General features: G+C 41.2%; 1 protein-coding gene across 4 annotated transcripts in view; it reads left to right on the forward strand.

Moving 5' to 3' along the window:
• The window catches only part of ARHGEF7 (Rho guanine nucleotide exchange factor 7), a 115,925-nt gene that overhangs the window by 11,127 nt on the left and 80,906 nt on the right, over window positions 1–23,892 (forward strand). For 3 of the 4 annotated variants that reach the window (XM_053970272.1, XM_053970268.1, XM_053970269.1), the window contains exon 2: window positions 4,082–4,168. In XM_053970272.1, the coding sequence (XP_053826247.1) occupies window positions 4,082–4,168 (87 nt within the window). Of the gene's footprint in view, window positions 1–3,916; window positions 3,986–4,081; window positions 4,169–23,892 lie in introns of those variants that run through there. The other variant, XM_053970271.1, reaches the window with a different exon arrangement.

Below are 23,892 nucleotides of genomic sequence, written 5' to 3' on the forward strand. Positions count from 1 at the left end.
AGTGAATGCAAGTAAACAGCTGATTTCCCATACATATAGCTGAAGATGTCTCCTACTTTTTATTAATGTCTCATGTTTACTTGAGATTGCAATCAAAGAACTGTGGGTTTGCTTGTTGTTATCTTTTTATTTATTCATTATTATACACATTCCTTGCTTATTTTCTTAATATAATTTCCCTTTCCAAATGAACTAATAGTAGCCTTTTTCATTTTTTTCTAAGACCATCCCTGTCATACCTTTTCCTGATGCAGCATCTCTGCATTGCCCTTTTTTATTCACTTGTTATGTTGTCGAAAACCATAGATTTAAACTGATCTAAAGGAATGTAACATTTAGCTAGGTACCATCTATTTGCATTGCACATTGTTCCCCACCTTTTCTGGATGGTGGGAAATGTACTCTGCTCCTTGATAGCTACAGTGTATCACATAAGTGTCCTCATTGAACTAGCTGTGGTTTCTAGCACTGCTCCCCAAGAGATCAAATCTTAATCAGAACCTGTCCCTGAACCACAAAGAAGTGGTTTAAACAGTGGCTGCTCTGCATATTACCTTCCTCTCGTCTCTTTGGATTCCACCGTGGCACCCTGGTCCCTAATTAAGAATCTGTCATGCCCCTCTGGAATCCCTGTCTTTTCTAATTACTATTAACCTTTTTTATTTGTATCACTAGAGCAGTATTTGTATTACTAGAGCACTAGTTGGACACTGAGGCCTCTTTGTACTAAGAGCAGTGTATACATATAAGAAGTAGACAACCCCCATTAATGAACTAATGGTGTTGCTCTATGATAGGAAAAAGATGAAGCAAATACTGGAGAGGAAAATACATAACCTCTTTATTTCACTGGCTTTATGTACAGGCAACCTACTTTTATTAAGCTAAGTAATTTGGGAATATGAGCCTACTTTTATTTATCCTTTGTCTCTGTACAGAAAAGCTGTCTTTCAGGTGGATTGGGACTTACCTGCCTGTGGTCTGCTTGCATGATGTTCTGGTACATTTTGAATAGTCTGTGAGGCTATAAATGTGATCTGTGTGAGAGGTCATGCTCCTGAGCTTCCTGTAACAGCAAAGGATATCATGTACCATATGTGTGATTTTATCATGGGCCTAACTGCACTTGAACTGCACATAACTGCACTTCAACATTCTGTCGCAGGGCTGATTTTGTTCTTCAGGTCCCTTACTGTGTTTCTCAGCTGTCTGTAGGAGAAGATTGCCAGAATCGCATTAAGACTCTCCAGGTAAATAACGGGTTTGCTTCATTTTATGGGATCATTAATCCTTTACATTTCTAGCAGGATGCAAATGCTAAGATATTTTTAAATTCTTTACCCATATGCTTATGTCTTCTGTTGTATAAAAATGCCGCTGCAGTCACAGAGCTGAGAAAATGTACCCTGCTTCTTTTATCGCTCCAAAGTATTTTCCCTTATTTTGAAGGAAGAAATGACATTTCTAAAGATTTATTGTAACTTATTTTATTGTTTTAAGGAAGATGATTTTTGACTGAAAACATGCATTAGAGTGCTGGTGAGGCTAAGGTCCAGTGGTGTATTTAGCATATATTTTAAGCTTCCAGACCTAACAGGGAACAATTTGCTGGGTTTGAGTTTTCTTTGCTTGTTGTTTCTTTAATCTTCAATTGAAAGTTTTTGCCTTTCTCTAACCATGTTAAAACCAAAGTTTTACCCTTTCCCCTTTCTTCCCCCAACCCCCTTTTTTTTTTCTTTTTTTTTTTTTCTTTTTCCTCTTTCCAGTTACTGTTCAGTCTTTTCATTCTTTTATGAATTATGTGCAGCCTCTTGTGAGGTGCACACTATGTGGTAGTACACGTCTGGATTTCATAGAATTACTGAGTTTAATGTGTTGGAGACTTTGAGATTTTGTGTTAATGTGGATTACATTATGAGACAACACATTTGCTTTCTTTAAGAGAAACCTGGTTTTACTGTGGTTTCTTGGGAGACATACATTATTTGTGTTTGAAGAGCAGAAGTAATGTTAAGGTTTCTCAGAATGAAAAGAGGCCTTGATGAACAAAGTAGATGAAAAAGAAAATGGTGGGTACAAAAAAAAAGACAGTGCAGTAGCATGTCTAAAAGGAGATAAACCCCAGTTATTATACAAATAGTTTAAGATAAAACAGTTATAAATTGCAATGATACCATTGTTGTGTAAATATTAAGAACATATAGGAGAGAGCATACTAGAAACATCAACATGGAAAAAACTCCAGGCATCTTATTCTAACAAGGGATGTTGGCATGATAGCTTTAGATTTCTTATTAGAATTAAGAAATAAATTAATAGAGTGATCAAAAAGTATTTCAAGCAAGAGACATGAAGGTTGTGGTGTTTTCAGGAGGGCTCTCTCACCTCTTCTGTCCTTCAAACTTACTGACTTTATATTTTGAGCTGTAGTATTTCCATAGGGCTTCTTTAGGATTCCCTTTGTGCTTTAGTGTAGTAAAGGGTTATTCTTAAGCCACAGTGATTTATCGCAGTACCAAACAATCTGAGGAGTTTGAAGGGGTGTGTGTATGCATTCTTTCCTTGAGGAAAGAAAGATTCTTCAACTCATATAGTTACCAACTTCTTTGTATTACAGTCTAGTGGCTTTCATTTAAGACTCATATGAATTTTGTTTAGAAAATGATAGTGACTTGTGTTTTAAATTTCTTTGTGCCAGGTTCACCCTGTCATGCTGTCACCTTTGTTAATTTTTGTGGTATCAAAAATTACCTCTGTGGTAATAATTCTGTATCAAAAAGTACCTCTGTGGGTCAGAGGTATCTTTGATATCTTATAATCATGTGGGAAGGCACTACCTTGGTTTCAGTTTGATGGAATGTTTGGAGTCAACCTCATGTGAAGTTCCCAGTGCTATGGAGGTGGATTATGCTGTGAGTTTATGTAACCTTGACATGCATGCATGCAACGAAACCTCCTCTGAGTGTAATGCATGATCAAAGGCCATGATACTGTGTGTTGCAACACCTCGGGTTCCAGCGACTTGCACTTTTGTGCTAGGCTTTCCCCTTCTGACAGAAGGGGAGGTGTCAGTTTGGGCAATGATTTGTTTGCTAAACTACTTCACAGAAATCAATGAATTTATTGTGAAACGATGCTAATGTGCACACAGAATTTAGTTAAGTTGTGCTAAGTTAACCCATGTCCCTGAAGCTCTTAGGGCAGGCTGCTTTTCCGTGGAAGGGCTACACTTTACTTTTGGGGTATACAGAGGTTGAGCTGAAGGCACTGTGAGTGTGGCTGCAGAGAGCAGACGGCTGCGTTGCCAAAAGCTGTCTTAGATTCAGTCAAGGTTTTCCTCTTTGCGAAGTTGTTTTTCTTCGGGTAGGAAGGGGCTGTTTAATAAGCTACAGATAAAGGTCGTTAACATCAGACCCTTGAATTGGTAGATTATTAACTCCGGGTGCTGGTATTTTCCGCGGAGGTCTTTGGAGCATTTCTGATATATTTCCTCGTTAGAAAACCGATACCCAAGGGTGGACCGGAGTCAGAACGAGGGCACCGACGAGCCCCACTGGCGACACCGGCCTCCCGCGGCGTGCGCGTTGTACCCTGTGTGCGGTCACCGCTTGTCCCGAGGAGGGGCTGTCCCCAGGCTGCCCGCTGGGCCGCTTCGCTCTGCAGCCAAACCCGTCACGGCACTGGGGTCTGTGTATCAGCAATTTGAAAAACTCAGAAGCACGGTGCGGCGAGGCCCGGGGCCGCTCCCGCCCGCAGCCGGGGCGGGGCTGGGGAGGGCCGAGCGGGGCCGCGCCTCCCTCCCTCCCTCCGCCCGCCCCGCCGGGGCAGAGCCGCCCGCGACCGCGCCTGGCCGGGGCACCCCTGCCCGCGCTCCTGCCCGCCGCCCCCCGCCCTCGCACGCCATTTCCTGTGCTCCGTGTTTACTTCCCGGTTCAAACCCTCCAGTGGGAGCGATCGGCGCCGCTGCCTGCGGAGGGAGCGGGAGGTGAGGGGAGCGGCGGGGTGGGGGACGCCGCTCTGATGCGGTGCGGTCCCGTCTCGTCTCCTCCCCGCGCTGAGCCGCCCGCCTCTTGTCTTGCAGGTGTACCCGGAGCCGCGGACGGAGGGCGAGTGCCTGAGCAACATCCGCGAGTTCCTGCGGGGCTGCGGTGCTTCCCTGCGCCTGGAGGTGAGTCGGGGCTGGGGGCGCCCGCTCGGTCCCGGGGACGGGGGGTTTCTCGCCCTCCCTTTGTGCCCGGGGACGCGGCTGACAAGATGGTGGCGGCCGCCCCTCCCCTGGCTGCGGGCTCGGGGGGCTGCGGGGAAGCGGCAGCCGTCCGCCCGGAGCTGCCTCGGCGCTGCCCGATGCGGCGCGGTGGCGGCCGCGCCCCGGCGGAGCCGCGCTCACCGGGCGCGGGTGCGCCGGGACCGCGTGGAAGGGCCGCGCCGCTCCTCGGGCAGCGCCGGGCGGGCAGGGCGCGCCCCGTCCCTCTGTCGCTGCAGACACGAGTGCCTGGCCCCGGGGTTGCTAAAACCACTGCTGTTCTGGCCGAGTGAATTCTTGGTACGTATAAATTGTGTCCGCTTTATTCGTGGAATCTCTTCGGAAGCGCAGCGGTCGGCTTAGAGAAATTAAGTTGCCTATAACCGAGCGAAATGCTAATTGAAGAAAATGGCAGGTGCTGTTTCTTCTATTTAAATTTGCGTTACATAAAAGCCGAGCAAACTGCCATATTTTTTGAACGTGTGTTCGCAGGGTTGCAAATTAGGTTCTCGAATATTGCTGGTATATTTAGCTATAGCAAGTACATACTGCTGTCGAGTTTACTTGATGTTGGCGTGTGGGAAGGAACTGATGAGATTAAAAACAGGTTTTAGCTTCTCTGTGTTGGAAAGTGAGATGTATTATAACTTCAGTTCTTGGAGACATTTTTTTGGGTGGAAAAATTGGTTTCTGGTGCTTCTGGACTTAAGTTAATGTAGTGTTGCCTTAATTAATTCGCAGGGTCTTATGGTACCTCTGGTCTTGCCTGTGATTTTGCCAGGCAGTAACCGAATGTCATTAAAAAAGACTCTGATTGCTTTCCTGAGGCCTCTAAACAGAGAAGTATCATTAGTGAAATAAATGATACTTGCAGGACTTGCCCTTAATCTTAGGTTCCCTAATGGATAAAGATGGAAATGAAGACTGTTTCTAGCACTCCTCTTGTGAGTAAGTCCTTACATTTTTACCTTTCTTCCCTTCTCCCCGCCAAATACGTAGAAAATCCCTTAGGATTTCTTGGGAGAAAAACCAAATTAATTTCTGAAATACTCAGAAACCAGGTTCTGGGGTTAACAGTGCATTAGATCAAGCATTCTTTTTGCTTTGGAGCAGCTGTCACTCCCATTTGTCTTTTCTAGGGCCACATTGATCTTTTCATGTTTTAAACATTCATGTGTGTGAGCAGTTCCAAACTTCAAGTTGTAGACATTGGTGAACTGGAGAGGACTGGGGGAGGAGGTACTTCCGATCTCAATGCAGAAATAAATTGAGTGTTGTAAATGTCAAAGAGGGGGAAAATGGCATTAATATCGTCCCCTCCCCTTTGCTAATTTCCTTCATCAGATCTCTCACAAAGCTTGAAGCTATTGCAATTGTGACAGGAGGGGAATAGTTACAGTGTTGCAGTTTGGTCTCTTTTCTAGTTGCAAAAAGCTTTTGTCAGCTCTTTTCCTTGGGGTGACCAGAAAATGAAGAAAAATGATTGAAAGCAAAGATAATTTTGCTCTTGTTCTGAGAGCCTGAATATCTTTGGGAATAGTCAAATTGTTAACCTGGCCTCAGGGGCTTCTCAGCAAGACTGCCGGAAACACCTTTCTTACGTGGAGGTAACTGGCAGCAGTAGCTTCCAGCTCAGCATGTTGGAACAGGAATTACTCCCAAGCTACCAGAGAGTTCAGAAGCTGGCAAGAAGGGGCACAAATGCTTGGGCTTATGGAGCTCTTGTGCGTGTATTTATGGTTTGTACATTGTCTGTTCCCTGTTGTTTTCTCATTAATTTTTCCATCCCCCTAACTGTGGCCAAAGATGAGAGCAGTGGAAACCTGGATTCAACCAGGGAGTAGCTGGCAGGGGCCTCTTGCCCATCCGCTACTCCTGGGCTCTTTCCCCTCCCTCTGTTAACAAGGTGTGAGTCAGCCCTGGAGAATCTGAGCCTTCCTCACCGTGGGAACTGGGGAGATGCCACAGCTCCCCTGTGCAGGGTCTGTGTAATGCTTCCTGAGTTGCAGTCAGGGTTTAGAGATTGCATTGAGCAAAGAGTGTGAGGAGCATCTCTGGAACCACTTTAGGGGATATTATCAGAGAGGGCAGATGAGCTAACAAGGAGTTAGTGGTGAGTACAAATATTTGACAAAGGGTTAGATGTGTATCTGGTACCTTAAATAATAGAAACCTTTGGACAATATGGGTATCAGAAGAAGTTCTAGGGTGGTGTGGGGAGATGTGACATTATTCTGTGCAGTAATGTGATGCTTTTCCTAATAAGTATTCCACAATGTGGAGTTTTCTGTGACCTATAAGGGTTGTGCTTGAGCCTTACATTGAATGTCAATTATATGTAGTTGGATCAGATGATTCCTCTGTGTGTTTGTGAGCCTGGTGAAAGAATGGTAGTGGTTTGGTTAGCCTAAGATCAGCATTGCACAAGTAGTTTTTGCTCCCAGATCTGAACTCCTCTTGGAACCAGTGGTGCTTTATTTTTACGAAGCCATGTCATAGCTCCTTGCCTTGCTGGAGCTCTGTAGGTCTCCAGTTTAGAAGACTTTGTTACGGCATGTTTGAGAATTTGATAAACTGCTGTGGTTAATGGAAAGCTGCCCAGCAGTAGATGGCTTCTTAGAGGTGCTTTCATCTGTGGATCCATTTTTTTAGAGGACATAACACTGATTGTTTCCTACATGTGAAATAAGGGGCAGAGATGAGAAAATCTGTTGGTTTGGAAAAGTGTTGGTGTCTGAAAGCTGTTCTTATTTTCTTCCTCTTGCTTCCCAGTAAGTTTGGATTGTTAGAAAGATAATAAAACATTCAGAAAGGGTATTTCAAATTCTAATGAGGAGGGTTGCTGTTCCTCAGAGGAAACCAGTGGCTCCCTTCCTACATCCCCCAGTATTTTTTGATATTCAAGTGTTATGTAGAAAAGAGAATACTTAATTTGGAGACTGCAGCAATCTTGGTAAAGCAAAGCATGATTCCAGAAATAACCAGAAGAATGTGATGCAAGTATTGGGTTTTAAAAATTATTTTTAATACAGTTTTCCTGTATGCGGATGCAAGGAACTGAGACCTATTAATGAAAAAATGTTCCCAAGACTTCCACCAGGGACTGAATTTCCATTTTTTTTTTCCTTCTGAAAGCCATTAGTGCATCCTTAGAATAATTGTGATGTTGAGTAGTTTATTCTACTTTGAGCCTTCAGTGCTGTTACTCAATGTCTGTGTAGATGGAGGGGACTGTAGAATAACTACCTGTGTTGTCAGTTCACATCTTACTGTGCACCTTTTCCTTAGGCAAATAGGATATTTGCTAGATACTGTTCTTGCCATTTTTGCTTTAAAGGCTGTTTTCCCACCCAGTTTTCTCTTTGGATGGGAAGACATTTAACTGTACTCCCTTCTAAGGAGCATGACCTGTTTTTCAAAACAGGGTCCTAGATACTTGTTGTACCCAAGAGACTGTTCTAGAAGAATGTGGGCGGATATGTATAGTTAAGAAGGAACTCGCTGCAGGTATATCTTCCACAGAAGTATTGCAAAGGAGAGAAAAATAAAAAAGAGATGGCTTTTTTCTACCTGAGCCCTAGCAAGTTTTGCCATTATGATTATCTTGTACCTGTGTCATGTTACTCTAGTTTTGTTCTCTTTCAAAGGAGGTTGAGTTTCCTGAACATAATGCTTTTCTTATTCTTGACCAGAGCTGTTTGACAGCTTGCAGGACCAAAAACACGCCCTGTGTAGTTCAACAGCAGTGAGGTTTGTTGGGAGAGCAGTTGAATGTAGAATAATAAACAAAAATGGGTTAATAGAAAACGATGTTAGTATCTGCTGTTGAAAGGGCAAAATGTTTGACATATCCTGTGAACAATGTCACGGTCTGTGTGATCAGATTCTGTAAGTAGCATCTTGCAGGGTTTTTTGCTGGCTTTCATCAAATAAAAGGTTAATGCTTGCTTATCTGCAAATATGTAACATTAACAGGTTTCTTGAGCTCAAAAATATTTTATATTTCTGACTTTTATACTGATGGGTAAGATAGCAACTGCTTAATGGAAAAAGACAAGCTGTGGATCTGAGAACCTTTTCTCTACCTGCCAAGAGACCTGCTTGCTTCTAAGATTCAAGGATGGTCATTTTATTACAGAGGCAGCAATGCCAAGCCCAGGACTTTATAATAAACTAACCAAAGAAGAAATAAAGCAAATCTGGCAGTCCTACACAGTTTAAGGAGAGCCTGTGCTTGTATATTATAAAATCTCTTGAACAAGAGGGATTTGCCCTTAAGGTTCAGAGCAGTGCATGCAAATTTGTAAAATAAAATTCATAGCACTTGAGATTTAATCAAGATAGACAAATGCCTGTGAATGTCTATAATGGAGCTCCAGCCTTGGGGAAAAGTTTGTAAGGGGTGCCAGTGTCACTCTGTTAGAGCAGGTAGTCTTTTGGGAGCCAAGGTACCTGTCTGTGTTCTTCCCTCACACCCACCTCTAACACAGCAGTTCATCTGTTCGGTGATGCTTCTTTCCCCTGAGCCTTGCCCACTTCTTTAGACCATTATGGCTACAATCCTACTACCAGTGTGAACTTGGAAAGGTATTCTGCCAGTTGACATTCACAGACCTATTTGTATAAGAAAGGTGTAGAGCGATGCTGCTAGTGTGGATGGACTTGGCTGACATTCACTTGTTAGTGAATTAGGAATAAATAGGTTTCTAGTACTGAAGACCTTCATGCCAGGCTCAGGATGATGGTACAGAAATTAAATCATCTACCTATTGCTTTCAGCCCTTGTTCAGACTATCATCTTTATTTTGTCAAGAACAATATTCCTTAGATTTGCTCCTGGGTTTATTCCAACACAATGTCTTTCTAACCCAGAAGGTGCGCTGCCAAATGCCTTCATGATTCTTAAATGTCATAAACATTTTCCAGAATTTCAGTGTTTTAAGGTTACCATTCTTTGCTTACAGACTACACATTGTGAAGTTTTATTTCAAGGCCGAGATCTTACTGGTATATTTTTCAAAGGGGAAAAGTTGTCTTATCTTTTAATTAAGATGTGTCTATTGTATTCCTTCCCCCAACTCCCACCCCAATTTCTACTTCTTCACAAAACTATTTTGAATATATTTTGGATATTGCTTACGGAAAAGTGTAGTGTGTCACTGCAACTTGTCTTGTACATACAGACCTCCAACATATGACTACTTCTCTCTCCCTCACACCCTCAATTTCTATCCTTTTTCTCATGTGTGTGTAAATATGTGTTTTTAAGACAGGGAGATGCTGTTGCTTGACTTATTTACATTATTTTCATAAGAATAGCTTCTTGTGATATGAAGCATTTTTATGATGCACAGAGTAGCAGGCCTAGGACTGAGACTGTGTTTCATGTGTTTATCAATTCTTTGTATTCCTATTGAAGAGAAGCCTTTGAATACTACTTTAAGGGTGTCTTACAGATAGAATGGTGGAAAAATAGTATTTTTTTTTCCTGAGATGAAGCCAGTTCCTCATCTTGTATACCATTCATGCATAGTGGTGTGCATAGAAGGTGACACAGAGGTAGGAACATATGGCATTGGACAGGGAGGAATGGTAGTATCAGAAACTGCTACAGTTTTATTTAGTAAAACTCAGTCTAAAACACAAATGTGCATGGTAACTTTTTAAATCCTTACATGGTTCCCCCTTCACTTAAACCTTCCTTCTCTTTCCCTGAGAATTTACTTCTTGTGATTCTGCCTTGTGTGAGCTTGTTGCATCAGCAGTAGCATGATATTATGCTATACCTCCTGACTAAAGTAAGTCCAGTGGCTTTGATTAAAGAGAAGAATGAACCTCCTTATTGGGATACAGGTTCAAAAGCACCTGATATATGATAATTTGAAAAAGACTTAGAAGAAAGCTATCAAGTAACAAAAGTGGATTACAAGAGTATTTTTGTAATGAATAATGTAACAAATAATGCTAGTATTTTTTTTTTGGAATGTGCTTTTTTTTTTTTTTTTTTTTTTTTTTTTTGCTAATTGAGGTCTATGTTCAGTACTTTCAAGGTAAAAAAAAAATTTCGAAATTTTGAATTAGACCATGAATATTTTAATTCCTGCCAGTTATTTCGTATTGCCCGATTTGTGGTACCTTGGTCACAAATATATAAGACAGTGTGCAATGGATCTATCATGGGTGCAGATTCCTTTCTTTGCTGCATGAAGCAAATGTGAGGGGGAGTCTAGCGTGTCAGAATACATCTAAAATGTTTCAGTCATGTCTTGGTGGTCAGCATGTACAAGGCAAGTTGCGGTGATACAGTAAATATTAACTAGTCCTCCTAGTTTTGGCTGAGATTGAGTTAATTTTATTCCTAGAAGCTGGTACAGTGCTGAAGTTTGGATTTATAATGAGAATAATGTTAATAACTCACTGTTTTAGTCGTTTCTGAGCAGTGCTTACACTAAAGCAAGGACTATTTAGATTTTTGTGCTGTCCTGCCAGGGAGGAGATTGGCAGACCGGAGATTGGAAAGGGATCCAGCCAGGACAGCTGATCCCAGCTGACCAGGGGGATATTCCACACCGTGTAGTGTCATGCTCAGCACTGAAACTGGGAGGAGGTGACCGGGGGGTGTCCACCTGCTGTTCCCTGACCACTGGCTGGGCCCTAGCCAACAGGTCCTTGTGCATCACATTTTTTCTATATTCCCTTATCATTGTTATTTTCTCTTCCTTTTCTGTCACATTAAACTGCTTTTATCTCAACCCATGAGTTTAACCTGTCTTTCCAATTCTGTCCCCGATCCCACTTGTGGGAGGGTGGGCTGAGGGATGAGTGAGTGAATGGCTCAGTGGTGTTTAGCTGCCTGCCAGGTCAAACCACAGCACTGGTATAGATCTGTTCAGAGCAGTATTGCAAATGAGTTGCTCTGTGGTTTGGGAGAGGCTTCTGTGTAACTGCTTCATTTGTGGTGTTTAGATCTTGAGAATGAAATGAACCTTCATCTAGCAATTAAAATGTATTGCACTATTAATAGGGAGTGCACAGAAGACTTCAGTGTTATATGCTCAAATATAGCAGACTTTTCACAAGAGGATTTCATTGCTTCTTTGATAGAAGATGAATTAATCATCTGAGGGAAGGTGTGGAAACTAGGAAAGTTGGGAGAAAAGGGTGGGTAGAGAGAGTTGGAGGGTTTCGAGCAGAACTTTGGAGTCCTTAAAAAGGGAGAAGAGTCTGCTTCCTGATCTATACACTGTCCTCCTGACTTGTCAGAGGAGTTCTTGCTCTCTGATTTCTTTAGCCCTCTTGTGCCCTCCTTTGCTGTGAAGCACAGAGAGGAAGGACTCATCTGCTGGTTTTCTGAAGGGTGGGAACTGTGGGAAGGGGGGCCCTTCTGATAAGCTCTGAGCAGGGAGCAAGCTGTGCAGAGGTGGTGGGGATGCCAGGTGTGAAGGCAGGTCTTGGGAGGAGAGCAGGTGAGCTGCCCTGTCCCTCTCAGCACGAGAACAGCAGGGACAGTAGAGATGAATGGAGATGGCATCAGGACAGTGTGGCACCTGCTGTGAGCCCAGTGCTTGGCAGAGAAGTGCATTTCAGAAGTCAGGTTTTGTTCCTGTCAGGACCTGCCTGCCTTTTTACTTCCCAGAGGATGGCTATGCTTTTGTTAGTTGTTGTGGTTTTTATGAATGCCTTGTGAAGTTGGACTTAGGAGGTCTCGGACTCCCTCCCTACACATACACTTTTTCTCTTGAATAGTTTTGAAGAGATTTTTTAGCTGGCAAACATACTAAAAATAGAAATGTGGCTAAATCTTGCACTGTACAGTTACTATTGTGTATACTGAACAGTTACATTGTTATGAGGTGTTAGATTATTTCCCAACCATGTGTGTGACAGAGGAGAACAAAAAAAATATACAAAATAGGTTCTAGTTGGTGGTGTATTGTGTGAAGAAAACTTGAGTACCTGCAGACCTTAATAGCATAACATTGTGTTTCCTTAATGTGTGCATTTGGACTAAGAAGTGCTGAAGTGCATCCTGAAGTATGCGAGATGGCAGTGCTCAGTCTCTTCAGGAACCTGGAAAACTTTCTCCTCTTGTGACTGTATTGCATCATTTTGGCAAGGGAGGAATTCTGGCAGAACAGTTGCTTTGAACCTTACCTCAAATGAGGACTATGCAGAAGAGAGTCCAGCCTGGCAAAGCAAGTTGCTGCTTTTGTTTACTGTCATCTCACCAGAATATTTTGATTTTTCTTTGAACTTAAGAGTTGACATAAATCACTTCAGTTATCTGTAAATGGTGGAGTACCAAATCTAGGTCTTTTGTGAGTTGCTCTGATTTTTTTAAGTGCTTCCAGCTTTGCAACTGTTCCTGACTTCTGCTTGCATGTAAATATCCTGGCGTGTGTGGGAAAGGTGATATGCGTTCTGCAGTGGAGAGTAGTTTTCACAGGCTTGATTTTGAAAGATGGTGTTGATGAGAGGGGAAAAGCACCTTGCTCTAATTAAAAGGAAAATAAATATAAGAATGTGGTGATTTGTCTATTTCCTTAAGGGGGGTTATCTTATTGTGCTCAGCTGAATACACAAATGGCTCTAGCACTTGCACGTTTCAGCTTGAGCCCTCTATTTCTCTATAGTTAACTGTATTTAGATGTTTCATCAGATACTGGGCTGGTCCTGTCAGTATTACTGAGAGCTGGAGTTTGTCTGTGTTAAGAGCAGCAGGTTTTTTTGACACTTCTAGCTTTTCCCAAGTCTTTCTGTTTTTCAGGAAATGCTGAAAAATTCTAGGTAATGGGGGAAATTGTAGTGCTGAAAACCTCGGACTTTTGTTACTGAACAAAATCTGCCTTCAGCCGTGTGCCTCATACTCTGCCTCTTAGATGAAGCCAGCAGGATCCAGTTGGTTGGGTAACCTGAGGGCAGGTGAGGAGGTAGATTCAGCTATGTGGGAAAACGATGTGGTGTTTTCAGTAGGTGGCAGTCCTTCTCTGAATCAGTCCAGGGCCAGTGCTGAGCCTGGTGACGGAGAGAGGCAGGGACGGAGGAAAAAAGAGGGAGGAAAGTTTTTCTGTCAGTGCCATCTTGTGGGGCAAGTGTAAATGCAGGAGCCTGAGCACTGGTGCCTTGGAAAGAAGAGGGGTATTCCTTCTGGTGCAAGGCTCTCTGCCTGAGTGGTGTCCTGAGGTGGCTCTGCCCTGCTGGCAGCTTTTGCTGGGAGCCTGTGTGTGGGCGGCCCAGCAGCTGCCCTCTTTACTTTTGGGGCCAGCAGGGAGAGGTGAAGCATTCTTGGGGTACCCTTTGCTTTCTGAACTGCTGGGGCTAGAGGCTTATGTTTAGCAGGTGAAATCCTGATTAATTCTTTTTCCCCCAAACTTCAGCTGAAGTCATAGACTTCTTCCAGTTTTTTTGACTGTCGTTGGCCACACTTCTTTGAATGGAGTGTTTAGAAACTGTTAAGTAGCAGTTGCTTTTGAGTCCAATTTACAAATAAAACAAGTCAGCAGGTGTGTATCATCTGTGTATTATGTATTATTTTTACATCATCTATATGAGTTTACATTGTGTTGTTTCATGATTATTTCTAAAGAAATGGGAGTAGAAATACATCTTGCTTTGTTTTTAGATGATCTGACAGACTCCCAGTAAACTGTTCATTGCTTCCCTGCCCATCTGTATATTAGATTTTTCTTCCAGTTTTGACTGACCCTCAGAACTGGATTGGTTGAGTGGTTGGCACAGAGGACGCAGTGCAGAAGGGAGGAGTCTGGGATGTCTTCTTTTGACAGCAGCAACCCAATCTAAAATAAACAGACTTTTACATACTTTTTAACTGGAGCAGCGTATTCCTCAAATGTTTTGAGGTTTGTTCAGTCTGCACAAAGCAAAGAGAGTGGGAGTGGAATTTATCACACCCCCCACATGTGTTCACATAATTAATGAATAGAAATGAGGTAAGAAAAAGACAGTTCTGAATTCTTAAGTCTCTTAGCAGAAAGTGCCTGGAAGCACTTGGTTTTAAATCATCAGGCACAAAGATTCCTACTTGTTAAATTAACTGGTTTTCTGTTTAAAGCACATTGAAATGCCTTCTTTTTTTTTTTTTTTTGCATGTTCTATATTTTTATTAACTTCATAGAGTGCTCTCAAAATGTACACTTTAGGCAATTACCATGTTTTGTCTAAAAGCAAGCCTCTGCAGAAATCATGACATAATTCATCATAGTCTTTTTTGTCAAAGCATTTAAATCACGTATGTTAAAGCATTTAAGTGTGTGAAGATAGGGTAATCGCTCACTTTTTTTCTCTAAAGATTGATGCCAACTGTTTAGGAAAGTGTTTGAATTACAAACATGGAACAGGATGTTAATCTATACTAATCTAATCATTATTTGAATAGGCCATTTAAATCCATCCACCCTGTGGGCTTGTGAGCAGCATAAAGTAAATTACAAGAAAATGCATTTTCACACCCTTTGCCTTAGGCTAGTTCTTCATCTTGGTGTCGCATGAACGTTTTGCAAAAGATAAATTTAATGGATAAATGCAGCTAAAGTTATTTTCTGTACTTGACAGTAAAACTGAAAGAGAATTCTTCATTGTTAAAATATAGAGTTGTAGTAATTACCTGACTTTGATGTTGTAAACTGCTGATAGTGAAATTGACCACATCTACGTATTATTTATGGCCTAAGTTAATTAGTTGGCTTGGAGGGCTCAGCAGTTTTGAGAATGCCAGTCAGCTAGTTGTTTCCTGCCTGTACTTGCTTATTAAGATGGCTTATCTCATAATTTTTTTTGTTAATAAGTCTTGCTAGAGGTATTTCAAATGTCACTATAGCATTCAAAACTAATTTAATTGGTGTAATTTTATTTATAGCTGTTGTCAGCAAATGCAGAAGAATATACATGTGCCTTTAGAGCACTCAAAAAAATCTCAGGTCCTGCAAAAGTACACTTTGAGACAGAAGTGAGAGACTGTTGTAACTTAGAATGCTGCAGTTTGTTGTTCTCAATTGACACACTCAAAACACTGTAATTTAGTGTTGTTTTTCACCGGTGTAAATAAATCAGCTTTTGTATTAGTTTAGTTTAAAAAAAGGTAAGTGGAATACTTATCTTTGTATTGTAAAAGCATTGCAAGACTGGAACAACTGTAGACTTTAACTTTTGCACACCACACTTCCTTCAATTGATGTAGATGTTACCTAAGAAATTTGGTCTGTTTGACCAAAGAAATTGCTATGGCAAACCCAAAAAGTGTTATTAGGTCCTCTCTGTATGTGCACTGTGCTAAACAGGTAATTGCTCAGTTTTTTCTAGGAACCTTGCCTGGTTCCAGCTGGAAAGCTGTTCATTGCTCTTCCTTTATTCATTGGGTAGTCTCAGACTTGGATTTAAGTATGAGTTTGGAGGCAGAATTAGTAGCTGCTGTATGAATGCAGTGCTTTTCACAGTACGTTTTTTTTTGGTTTTTTTTTGTTTTTTTTTTGTTTTTGTTTTTTTGTTTGTTTGTTTGTTTTTGTTTTTGTTTTTTTTTTTTGTTTTGGTTTCTGAAGGGGTGGTTTTTACCCTTGTTTCATGGTGGGTTTGACTCAGCTCCTCTGGGCCTCAGCTGGAGCTGTGAGTGCAGAACATGATGCAGAGCAGGCTGAAGCCAGGCTGTGCTCCTAAGGTAGATAAACCATTGTGGCAGTAGAGCAGCAGTGACACATGCTATCACTTACCTATTTCTTGCCCATCCATTGTCTCGCATGGGTGCTTGGCAGGCTCTGAGGTGAGATGGTGCAGGAAGATCAGCTGATAGAAATAACCCTGGTAACCTGCTTTCTTTCCTACCAAATTGACCTTGTGGAGGTCAAGGAGCAGCTGGGGCTGGCACAAAGTGGGAGGATAGATTATTGTATGGTGAATATGTAGATCATCTTTAGGTGATCCTAGGCTTCAAAAATAGGGAGAAAGAAAGTTCTGTGTGGCAGCTTGGTGATGTGTGGGAGATCTGCATTTCTGTGTCTCCATTTCAGCCTCTGCACCTGAGCTGTCAGCATATCTGCCAGTGGTAGTAAGCTCAGGTTTCTGCTTTGTGTTGAGCTGGGAAGAGATGGGCATATTCTCAACTGCTGTGTTTTCTAAGTGTTGATAGCAGAGGGATGATACGACTTGGCTTCTACACCAAGTTCTTAGTAACTGTTTGTTTTTCCTCTCCCATTCTCTCTTTCTCGTTGGCTCTGTTTTTCCACTTGTGTTTTGAGTTCTGCTCTTCCTTTCTGCGATGTTTTCCTAGGTGACTTGCCTCTGTTTCCTCATTTCTGTCATTCCTAGCTTAGCATCAAGCTGTCTAACCCTGATTTCTGATGTTTCCAGGGTCAGTGCTGTCTCTGGCCAAAGAGACAACTATTTTTCTATCTGTTGCAATTGCTTACTATAGATTCTCTGTGGTGCTGGTCATGTGCTTGAAATGCTAAGAACTATTCCAGGAAAAAAACTGGATTTATTTAGTTTTTAGCCAGTTCAGTTCGTTACAGCAAAGGGAGTGATGGGCTCAAAAACTAGTGGGAAAGGGAGAGTGCAACTTTGTAGCTGAGCATGTAGTTGAAACAAGTGGGTTTTGCAAAGGCTGCAGGTGTCTGTAACGCTATCCTTTCCTCCCCTTGGCTTCTGCACTGTCTCATGGATCCCAGCTAGAGTTAATTGTGGAGAGGCTTCCTGTTATGGTCAACAACAGAAGCCTCTCCAGAGGATAACCTATGGTGGGTGGGATCAAGTCTTTAGGGATACAAAGGAAGACATCTGAAAAATGCTGTCCTAAATTTAGGTGAAACTTACTACTGGCAGTGTCGTTCTTTTGTCTGGCACCCTCCCCCTCCTCATTTCTGGATGTAGCTTTTGTTTTATGTCGTTTGAATTGGGCAGTTGCTTTCTCTTGGAGGTAAAGCTTGTCAGACCTTTACTTGTGCTTGTTAGAGACTTTAACTGTTGGGGGAATGTACTGCAATGCTCAGCCCTTCAAACAGGGTCTTAATTGTTTTACTTCACTACTGAAAGTGCTGAAGGTGGATTGAATTCTATCTAATTGCTGCTTGTAATTGCTCTCCAGTTTAGTCTGTTCTTGGTAGTAGTTAAGGCAGGTCCTCACTAAGGAGTTAAGGAGTGTCCACACTACAAACTGAATACTAATAGTTTCACTAGATAAACGACCCAAGGGAAATAATTATATTTTCATGGCAGTGTCTACCCTCAGGTAACTGTGGTGATGCTTGAAGTGAGATATACTGAGGTTTGTTTGAAATAATCCTGGTTTCAATATTAGACAACTTTTTCATCTTTGTGCATTTTTTTTCTTCTGTAAAATAGGGAGGCTTTGTAGTCCAGAAGAAGAAGCCTTGGGTGCCCTTCATGTGAATTAATGAATGATGTGAAATCACAGCATGAAACTCTCTCCTCCTTTGTTTTTCTGCCTTTTAAAAAGCCTCTCTGAGGGAATTTATGCAAGCAGATGCAGCCTGCTCTCAGGCAGTGAGCTGTGGCTTGTTTGACATTAGAGAGAACTTGCTCTCAAGCAACTTGGAGAGAGCACAGCTGTTCACCTGCTCTCATGACTTGAAGAGTTTTTGACAGAATACCTTTGCCATTAGTTGGGGTGGCAGGGTGGTACTGGGAAGTAGATACTCTTACGTTGGAAGACCCAGTGGCTTCTAGTACTTGGAAATGAAATTGTTCAGAAAGCACTAGAATAATGGAGTTTAGGGTGATGAATTGCCATGAAGCAGGACTTGAATTGATTTGTTACTTTACAGATATTGCATTATGGCTTAACTACATTTTAAAAGGTGGCATCAGGTTTAGGATTATGGTTTGAATGTCTGTCTGAAAGAAATTGCTTGTAAAAGGTAGTGTGGAAGCCAGCTGCAGGCTTTGAGCACAGTCCTCACGGGTATATTTATTGTTGGGGCACACTAAAACTAAATATGTTGCAGGGCACAAATATGAGGAGTATGTACTGTACCTGTACAGTATATGTGTTTTGTTTTATCAGGTGTGTTGTATTGAGCAACAGTCCAATTGGTGCAAAATAAGGCAGGCTCTTCTAGAAGTCTGCAAAGGCTTGGCAAAACAAATTCTGCCTGGCAGATTGATAGTACAGAACAAGCATATTTAGTCAGTTCTTAACGAATGAGAAGTACTTTTTAATAGTTACTTTGTGTCAGATTTTTTAAAAACTGTATATTTATTTCCAGAGCTACTGTTACTAGTTAGAGGTTAAAAAGTGTTCTCTTGATACTGTTCACTAGGAGTTGTGGTCTCTTGGAAAACTTCGATATTGTCCAACTTGTACTTTGCTTGCTTTGCATTGTTTCTTGCTGTGTATTTGAAAGAGTTTCTCACCCACAGAAGCTGATTTTTTTGTTTGGGTTTTTTTGTTGTTGTTTTTTTTGTGGTTTTGTTTTTTTTTTTGTTTTTTTTTTTTTTTTTTGTTTGGTTTTTTTTTTTTGTTTGGTTTTTTTTTTTTTGTTTTGTTTTGTTGGTTTTTTTTTTTGAACACAAGTCACTTTCTTGATGATGTCATCCATAAAGATGCTGGCAGTACCATTTTGAGATAACTTTGCTGAATATTTTTAAGCAATTCCACTGTGTTGGAACCATGCCTTTGCATTTCTTAGTGCTTCTGAAGCATTCAGTTGGAAAGATTTGCTTACCTTTTTAACCTGTTTCTAGAATGGCACTAATTGTACTCCATTATCCACACAGGATGTGATGCTTCCTTTTGCCATGTACAGAGCACCTCTGAGTGTGCTCCTCTGAGGCTGCATCTTTGTGATCACAGCCCTAGTTACTGCTTTTAATGAACAACCTTTTGCTTTTCTATTTCATTGTATTGGCATATTCTGTGTTAAAAAATCAGAATGTTTTGCAGTCTGTGTGTCTTGTAGAAGTTAGATTTCCAGTGCTGCATGACTCTGGAAGTAACTGGATCTCTGCTTTGGTGTCACAGCTAAAAGGTTGACATCTTGAGACTGATGTTAGTCACTTGAGTGACCTCAGCAGGAACTTTGGGGAGTGTAATGGAAATAATAATCTGAAAAGGCTTTATATGTGCTCTTAATTTGGCTTTTTCTGAGACTTGTACTAAATGCCAGTGTTACAGCCATTTATGGCTTTACAGTGATGAATTGTTTTTCTGAGGATGCTGTAGATCCATGAGGTTTGGTTGGTATCCTTTTATCTGAAAGTATTATGTAAATCATAGTTTCAGTTTTAAATGATTCCCTGTAGGGGTTTCAGTTGTACTTGATGCCTCATTGTTAACTCAGCAGTCTTGACTTTGCATATTAGAAAATTGTGAGCCTCCCACAGAAGTCCCATTAGTATAAACTTCAACTCCACAGTATCAGTTGTGAAGATGGGTCAGTATAATAATCCATGACTTGTTCTTCTAGACTAAGGCTGACTTTTTAGTGGCATTTAAATAGCAAAGATTATGTGGGGAGAAAACTCTCATGTGTTAATGTATCACATGAATTTTTTTTTAACAAAATGCTATGTCTGTGCCATAACTTTAACATATTGGTATAGTGATATTTGGAGCTGTTTCTTCTTGCTAATCTCTTTGCTGTCATTTAAGGCTAGACATAATTGTTAGCTAATTTTGAAGTGGTGCAAAGTTATGTCGGTGTTTAAGTGGTGCATTTAGTGGTATTAGCGTTACAGTGTTTGCCTCTCTTGGTGGTGAACAAGGTTTGTTGCACATCTTTTGTTATGGCTATAGACTGCCAGTGTGAAATTGGGTAATCCCAATAGTCCACAGTCTTAGACACAGCCCTGCCACTTTCTGTGACTCACCCCATGATTCTGTGACCTGTGACCAGATCCCACACTGGAGAGGTGTGGGGGCACACCTGTGGGAGGCACTGAGTCAGCACTGGCCATTGGAGTAACAGGGCGCAGTTAGACTGAGCCAGGTACAATGTTCTCTCAGTCTTCTCAGAGGTAATACTGTCAGAATATTTCTGTATCTTCCAATATGACAATTTAATTGCTTAGCTCAACTTTTAAATCCTGTAATAATTGTGAAACAAAACTTGATGCATGGTTTTGAGAATTTGGGAAATAAATGCTAATTACTGTTACTCAGGCAGTGTTTTACAGAGGATTTTTTGTCGTAACTACACTAGCATAAAAAGCTTTATGCCTAGCTTGGTTTTTGCACATTAAAAATGTAGAAATAGTCTTACAGCTTTCAATGACCTAAGGATAACTATGCAAGTTCAGATCAAAGGCTATCTTACCTTATCTTGTGAGATGTGGGTCTGTAGTAGTTGCCTGGAAGACAAGGTAAAAAACCCAGACAAACTGGTAAAAATAGAGCATGATACCTGCTGTTAAATCTTTCCAGCTTCTGATATCCATAGCTGAGGAGCTTCTTGTGGAGTCAAGGATGTATCCCTATATATTTAACAGCTCAGTGGAGCTCCTTCTGTGGCCTATGTAAATAGCTTTCTAATGCTATTTTGAGCTCTCTTTACTTTCACAGCATCCTATGGCAGTAAATTCCATGTCTAGATAATGCATTTTGTAATAATTTCCTTTTGTTTGTTCAGCTGGTGGCAGTGGGTGCCTTTGTTTTTGTGTCAGATATGTTCTCCATGCTATATGTGAGTTCATATGGCATTAGGGTACTGCACTACATCCCCACTCTTTCCAAGATGAACACATTTAGTTAACACTTTTTCCTCATGTGAATACCATTGTATTAATTTAGTTGGTTTAAACAGTTTGCATCTCTGTACCCCTTCTTGTTTTGTAGTATCACAGTGGACCACAGCTGTATTTACGCTACAGAAATAGAAAAAAGGCTGTTTGTTGCCTCTAATTTTCCAATATTGTTTTTCTTGCACTCCATGACTTGGCTAATTAATGGTCTGACATTGTTACCTCACTGTCATCTTTTAGCTGTCGGTGTAAATAGCTAATTGAGAGCTCATTTCTGCACAGGTATAATGAGAGAGTTTGGGGGGGGTGGGTTTCTATTATTTTGCCTTGGGGTAGGTTTTGCATTTGTTGGCACTGGATTTCACCCCACACTTCAATGTTTGACTGCTGACAACATTGTATGGTGGCTGTTCCGTGAGTTCAAGTTTTGACTAATTCAAATAATTTCATATCCTCATTAAAGGTTTCTCTCCATGCCTTGTGTGAAATTGCAGGTACATTGTGTTATGTGGTTCCCACCTTGCATCTCTATTGGTCACTTTTGGTGCTCCTTCATAGTGAAACCCAGTTGTTTGTGTATTGTTGTTCATTTCTTCTGTAGCACTTCTGAATCTTCAAGAGGAGTCTCCTAGCTCAAATGACCTTTGTTTAAAATAAAACCAACCCTTGTTGTGTTGTCTTTTCAAAGGATATTCAGATATGATGCATTAACTGAACTGCCCTGTGTTTGGCTAATTGCTTTAAGATGCATAGAAGCATTTTGGAAAGGCTCCTTTCCTTTCCTTTGCCTTTTACCAAGGCAGTGTTTATTCTCTTATATTTCCCTATTTGTCCAAACCTCACCAATTCTGTTTGTGGTTTTTTTTTTTTTTTTTTTTTACTTACATCTTTTATCAATTTACCGGGCTTATTTGCTTTACTGGTCTATAGATCTCTGGACCTCTTCCCTTCTTTCCTTCCTTGAGCTTTAAAGGCTTGGTTCATGTTTTCTGCCTTCCATTCCTCTACTTCTGAGGATGTGCCAAGGATTATGTTGCTCACTGTAGTTAAAATTTCAATTTAGTGTCTGAGTTCTTTTACTGACAGGTGTTGTGGAGTCCTGACAAATCACAAAGATGCTGTGCTTGGTCACTCACTATTCTGTGAATTGTAGCATCGAGATGAATTATATTTACAGCATTGCCTGGGAGAAATGCTGTATTTAAAGGAAATGGAATAGTCTGCCATTTCAAGACTTAACAGAACTTTTTACAAAAAAATGAAGAAATTGAGTTTGTGTGAGGTGCAGATAAATTGAGTCTTCTGTCAACAGAAGAGATGAGTATGTGAGGTCAATAGGATCAACAGGCAACATGAAGAAAGTGGAAAGGTTATTTTCTATTTCTCTTTGCACAGGAGCTAAAGGTTACTCAGAAAAAAACCAAGCAATTGGCAAGGTCATAACAAATGAAAGGAAGTGATTCTTCACCCTGTAACTAAGTTGTGCAAATGATTTATGTGATTTTTGTAGAAGTTGAAATTACATCATTTACGACGTGACTATAGGAATCCAAAAAATCCACTTAAGACCTTTAGATCCAGATAGTCCCCGAGACAAACAGTTGGAGAAAACCTTGAGGAAGTATAACTATATAATATTTGCCTTTCTCTATTCTTCCTTATTGGCAAATCTGAGATGCAGGTTTTGGGCCTGAATAGGCTGTCACTGATTTTTCTTAAGTGCTTGTCCTGGTTCCATAGATGGCATCCCTAGCTGCTGCTTGCAGGAGTGTATGGCCCTCTGCTACAAATTCTTGCTGTCAAGGAGCAGCACTTTGCAAAAGGGCTCACACCAAAGCTATCTTTGCCAGTCACTGAACTGTTGTAACTTGTAAAAGGACAAGGTAGCATTTCTGAGTCTTGCACCAGATTCCAAGCTCTTGTGCCTGTGGACAGACATGCACATTCCTGACCATACAGGGCATCAACCACCATGGGCCTGGACGCCTCAGCATTGGCTGCCTGCATTCAGGTGATTGGATAAGGATGTCTCTATATTGATCCAATGGTGGCTGAGGCTTGCTGTGTTCAGCACATGGCTATAGCAAACCCAGGATGTGCTTTCTGGATGAGGATGCTGGATCAGGGCTCAGGCAGCACTGGTGAGGCAGTGTATGTTGCCAGTGAGAGGCTGGAGTGGAGACTCTGTTCTGTAAAGGTTGGAGTGGGAGTGGTTTTGTTTTGGAGAGGGCATTGAAGTTAAGGCATCTGCAGTGGGGGCCGTGATGAGGCTGGAAGAGCCCTGTGAGTCTCATCTGTGGAGATGAGACTGTTCAGAAGGAATTAAGATAAACTGTTGGGCCTGACTGCTCACAGTATCACCTCTAGCTGTCCTTGTCAGCTTGGCTACTCAAGCCCATCATACAGTGCATCACCTGATGAATCAGAACTATCAAATTCTTGCAATAGCTAATTTCTTAAAGGAAGTTATCTTTATTTCTTTCAGATTGAATTCCCAAACATTAATATGAATAAGCAAAATAGGTGTGGATTGTATTTTTGTGGTTGCTTGTAACTGCTAGACTTCTTTTATTAGTTTGGAATGTGGAAATTTTTGTAGATATTCCCATAAATGTTAAGTTTGAATTTCTTACAGAAACTTACTACTGAATGATGCTGGATGATTTTCTGTGGCTGGACTGTAGCTAAGTGTTTGAGGGGGGGTTTGTGGTGTTTTTGTGTTTTTTTTTTTTTTTTTTTTTTTTTTGTTTTTGTTTTTTTTTTTTTTTTTTGTTTTTGGTGTTTTGTTTTTTTGTTTTTTTTTTTGTTTTTTTTTTTTTTTTTTTGTCCCCCTGGTAGATAGGATATTTCTCTCCCATGCATTGGCTCAGGTGCTGGTCTTGTCTGATACTGGACTGGTTTAGCACATGAAATTTGCAGCAAGCTTTCTACCTGCTGGATTA

Source organism: Vidua macroura, chromosome 2 (assembly GCF_024509145.1).
Source record: "Vidua macroura isolate BioBank_ID:100142 chromosome 2, ASM2450914v1, whole genome shotgun sequence".
NCBI classification, from domain to species: Eukaryota; Metazoa; Chordata; class Aves; order Passeriformes; family Viduidae; genus Vidua; species Vidua macroura.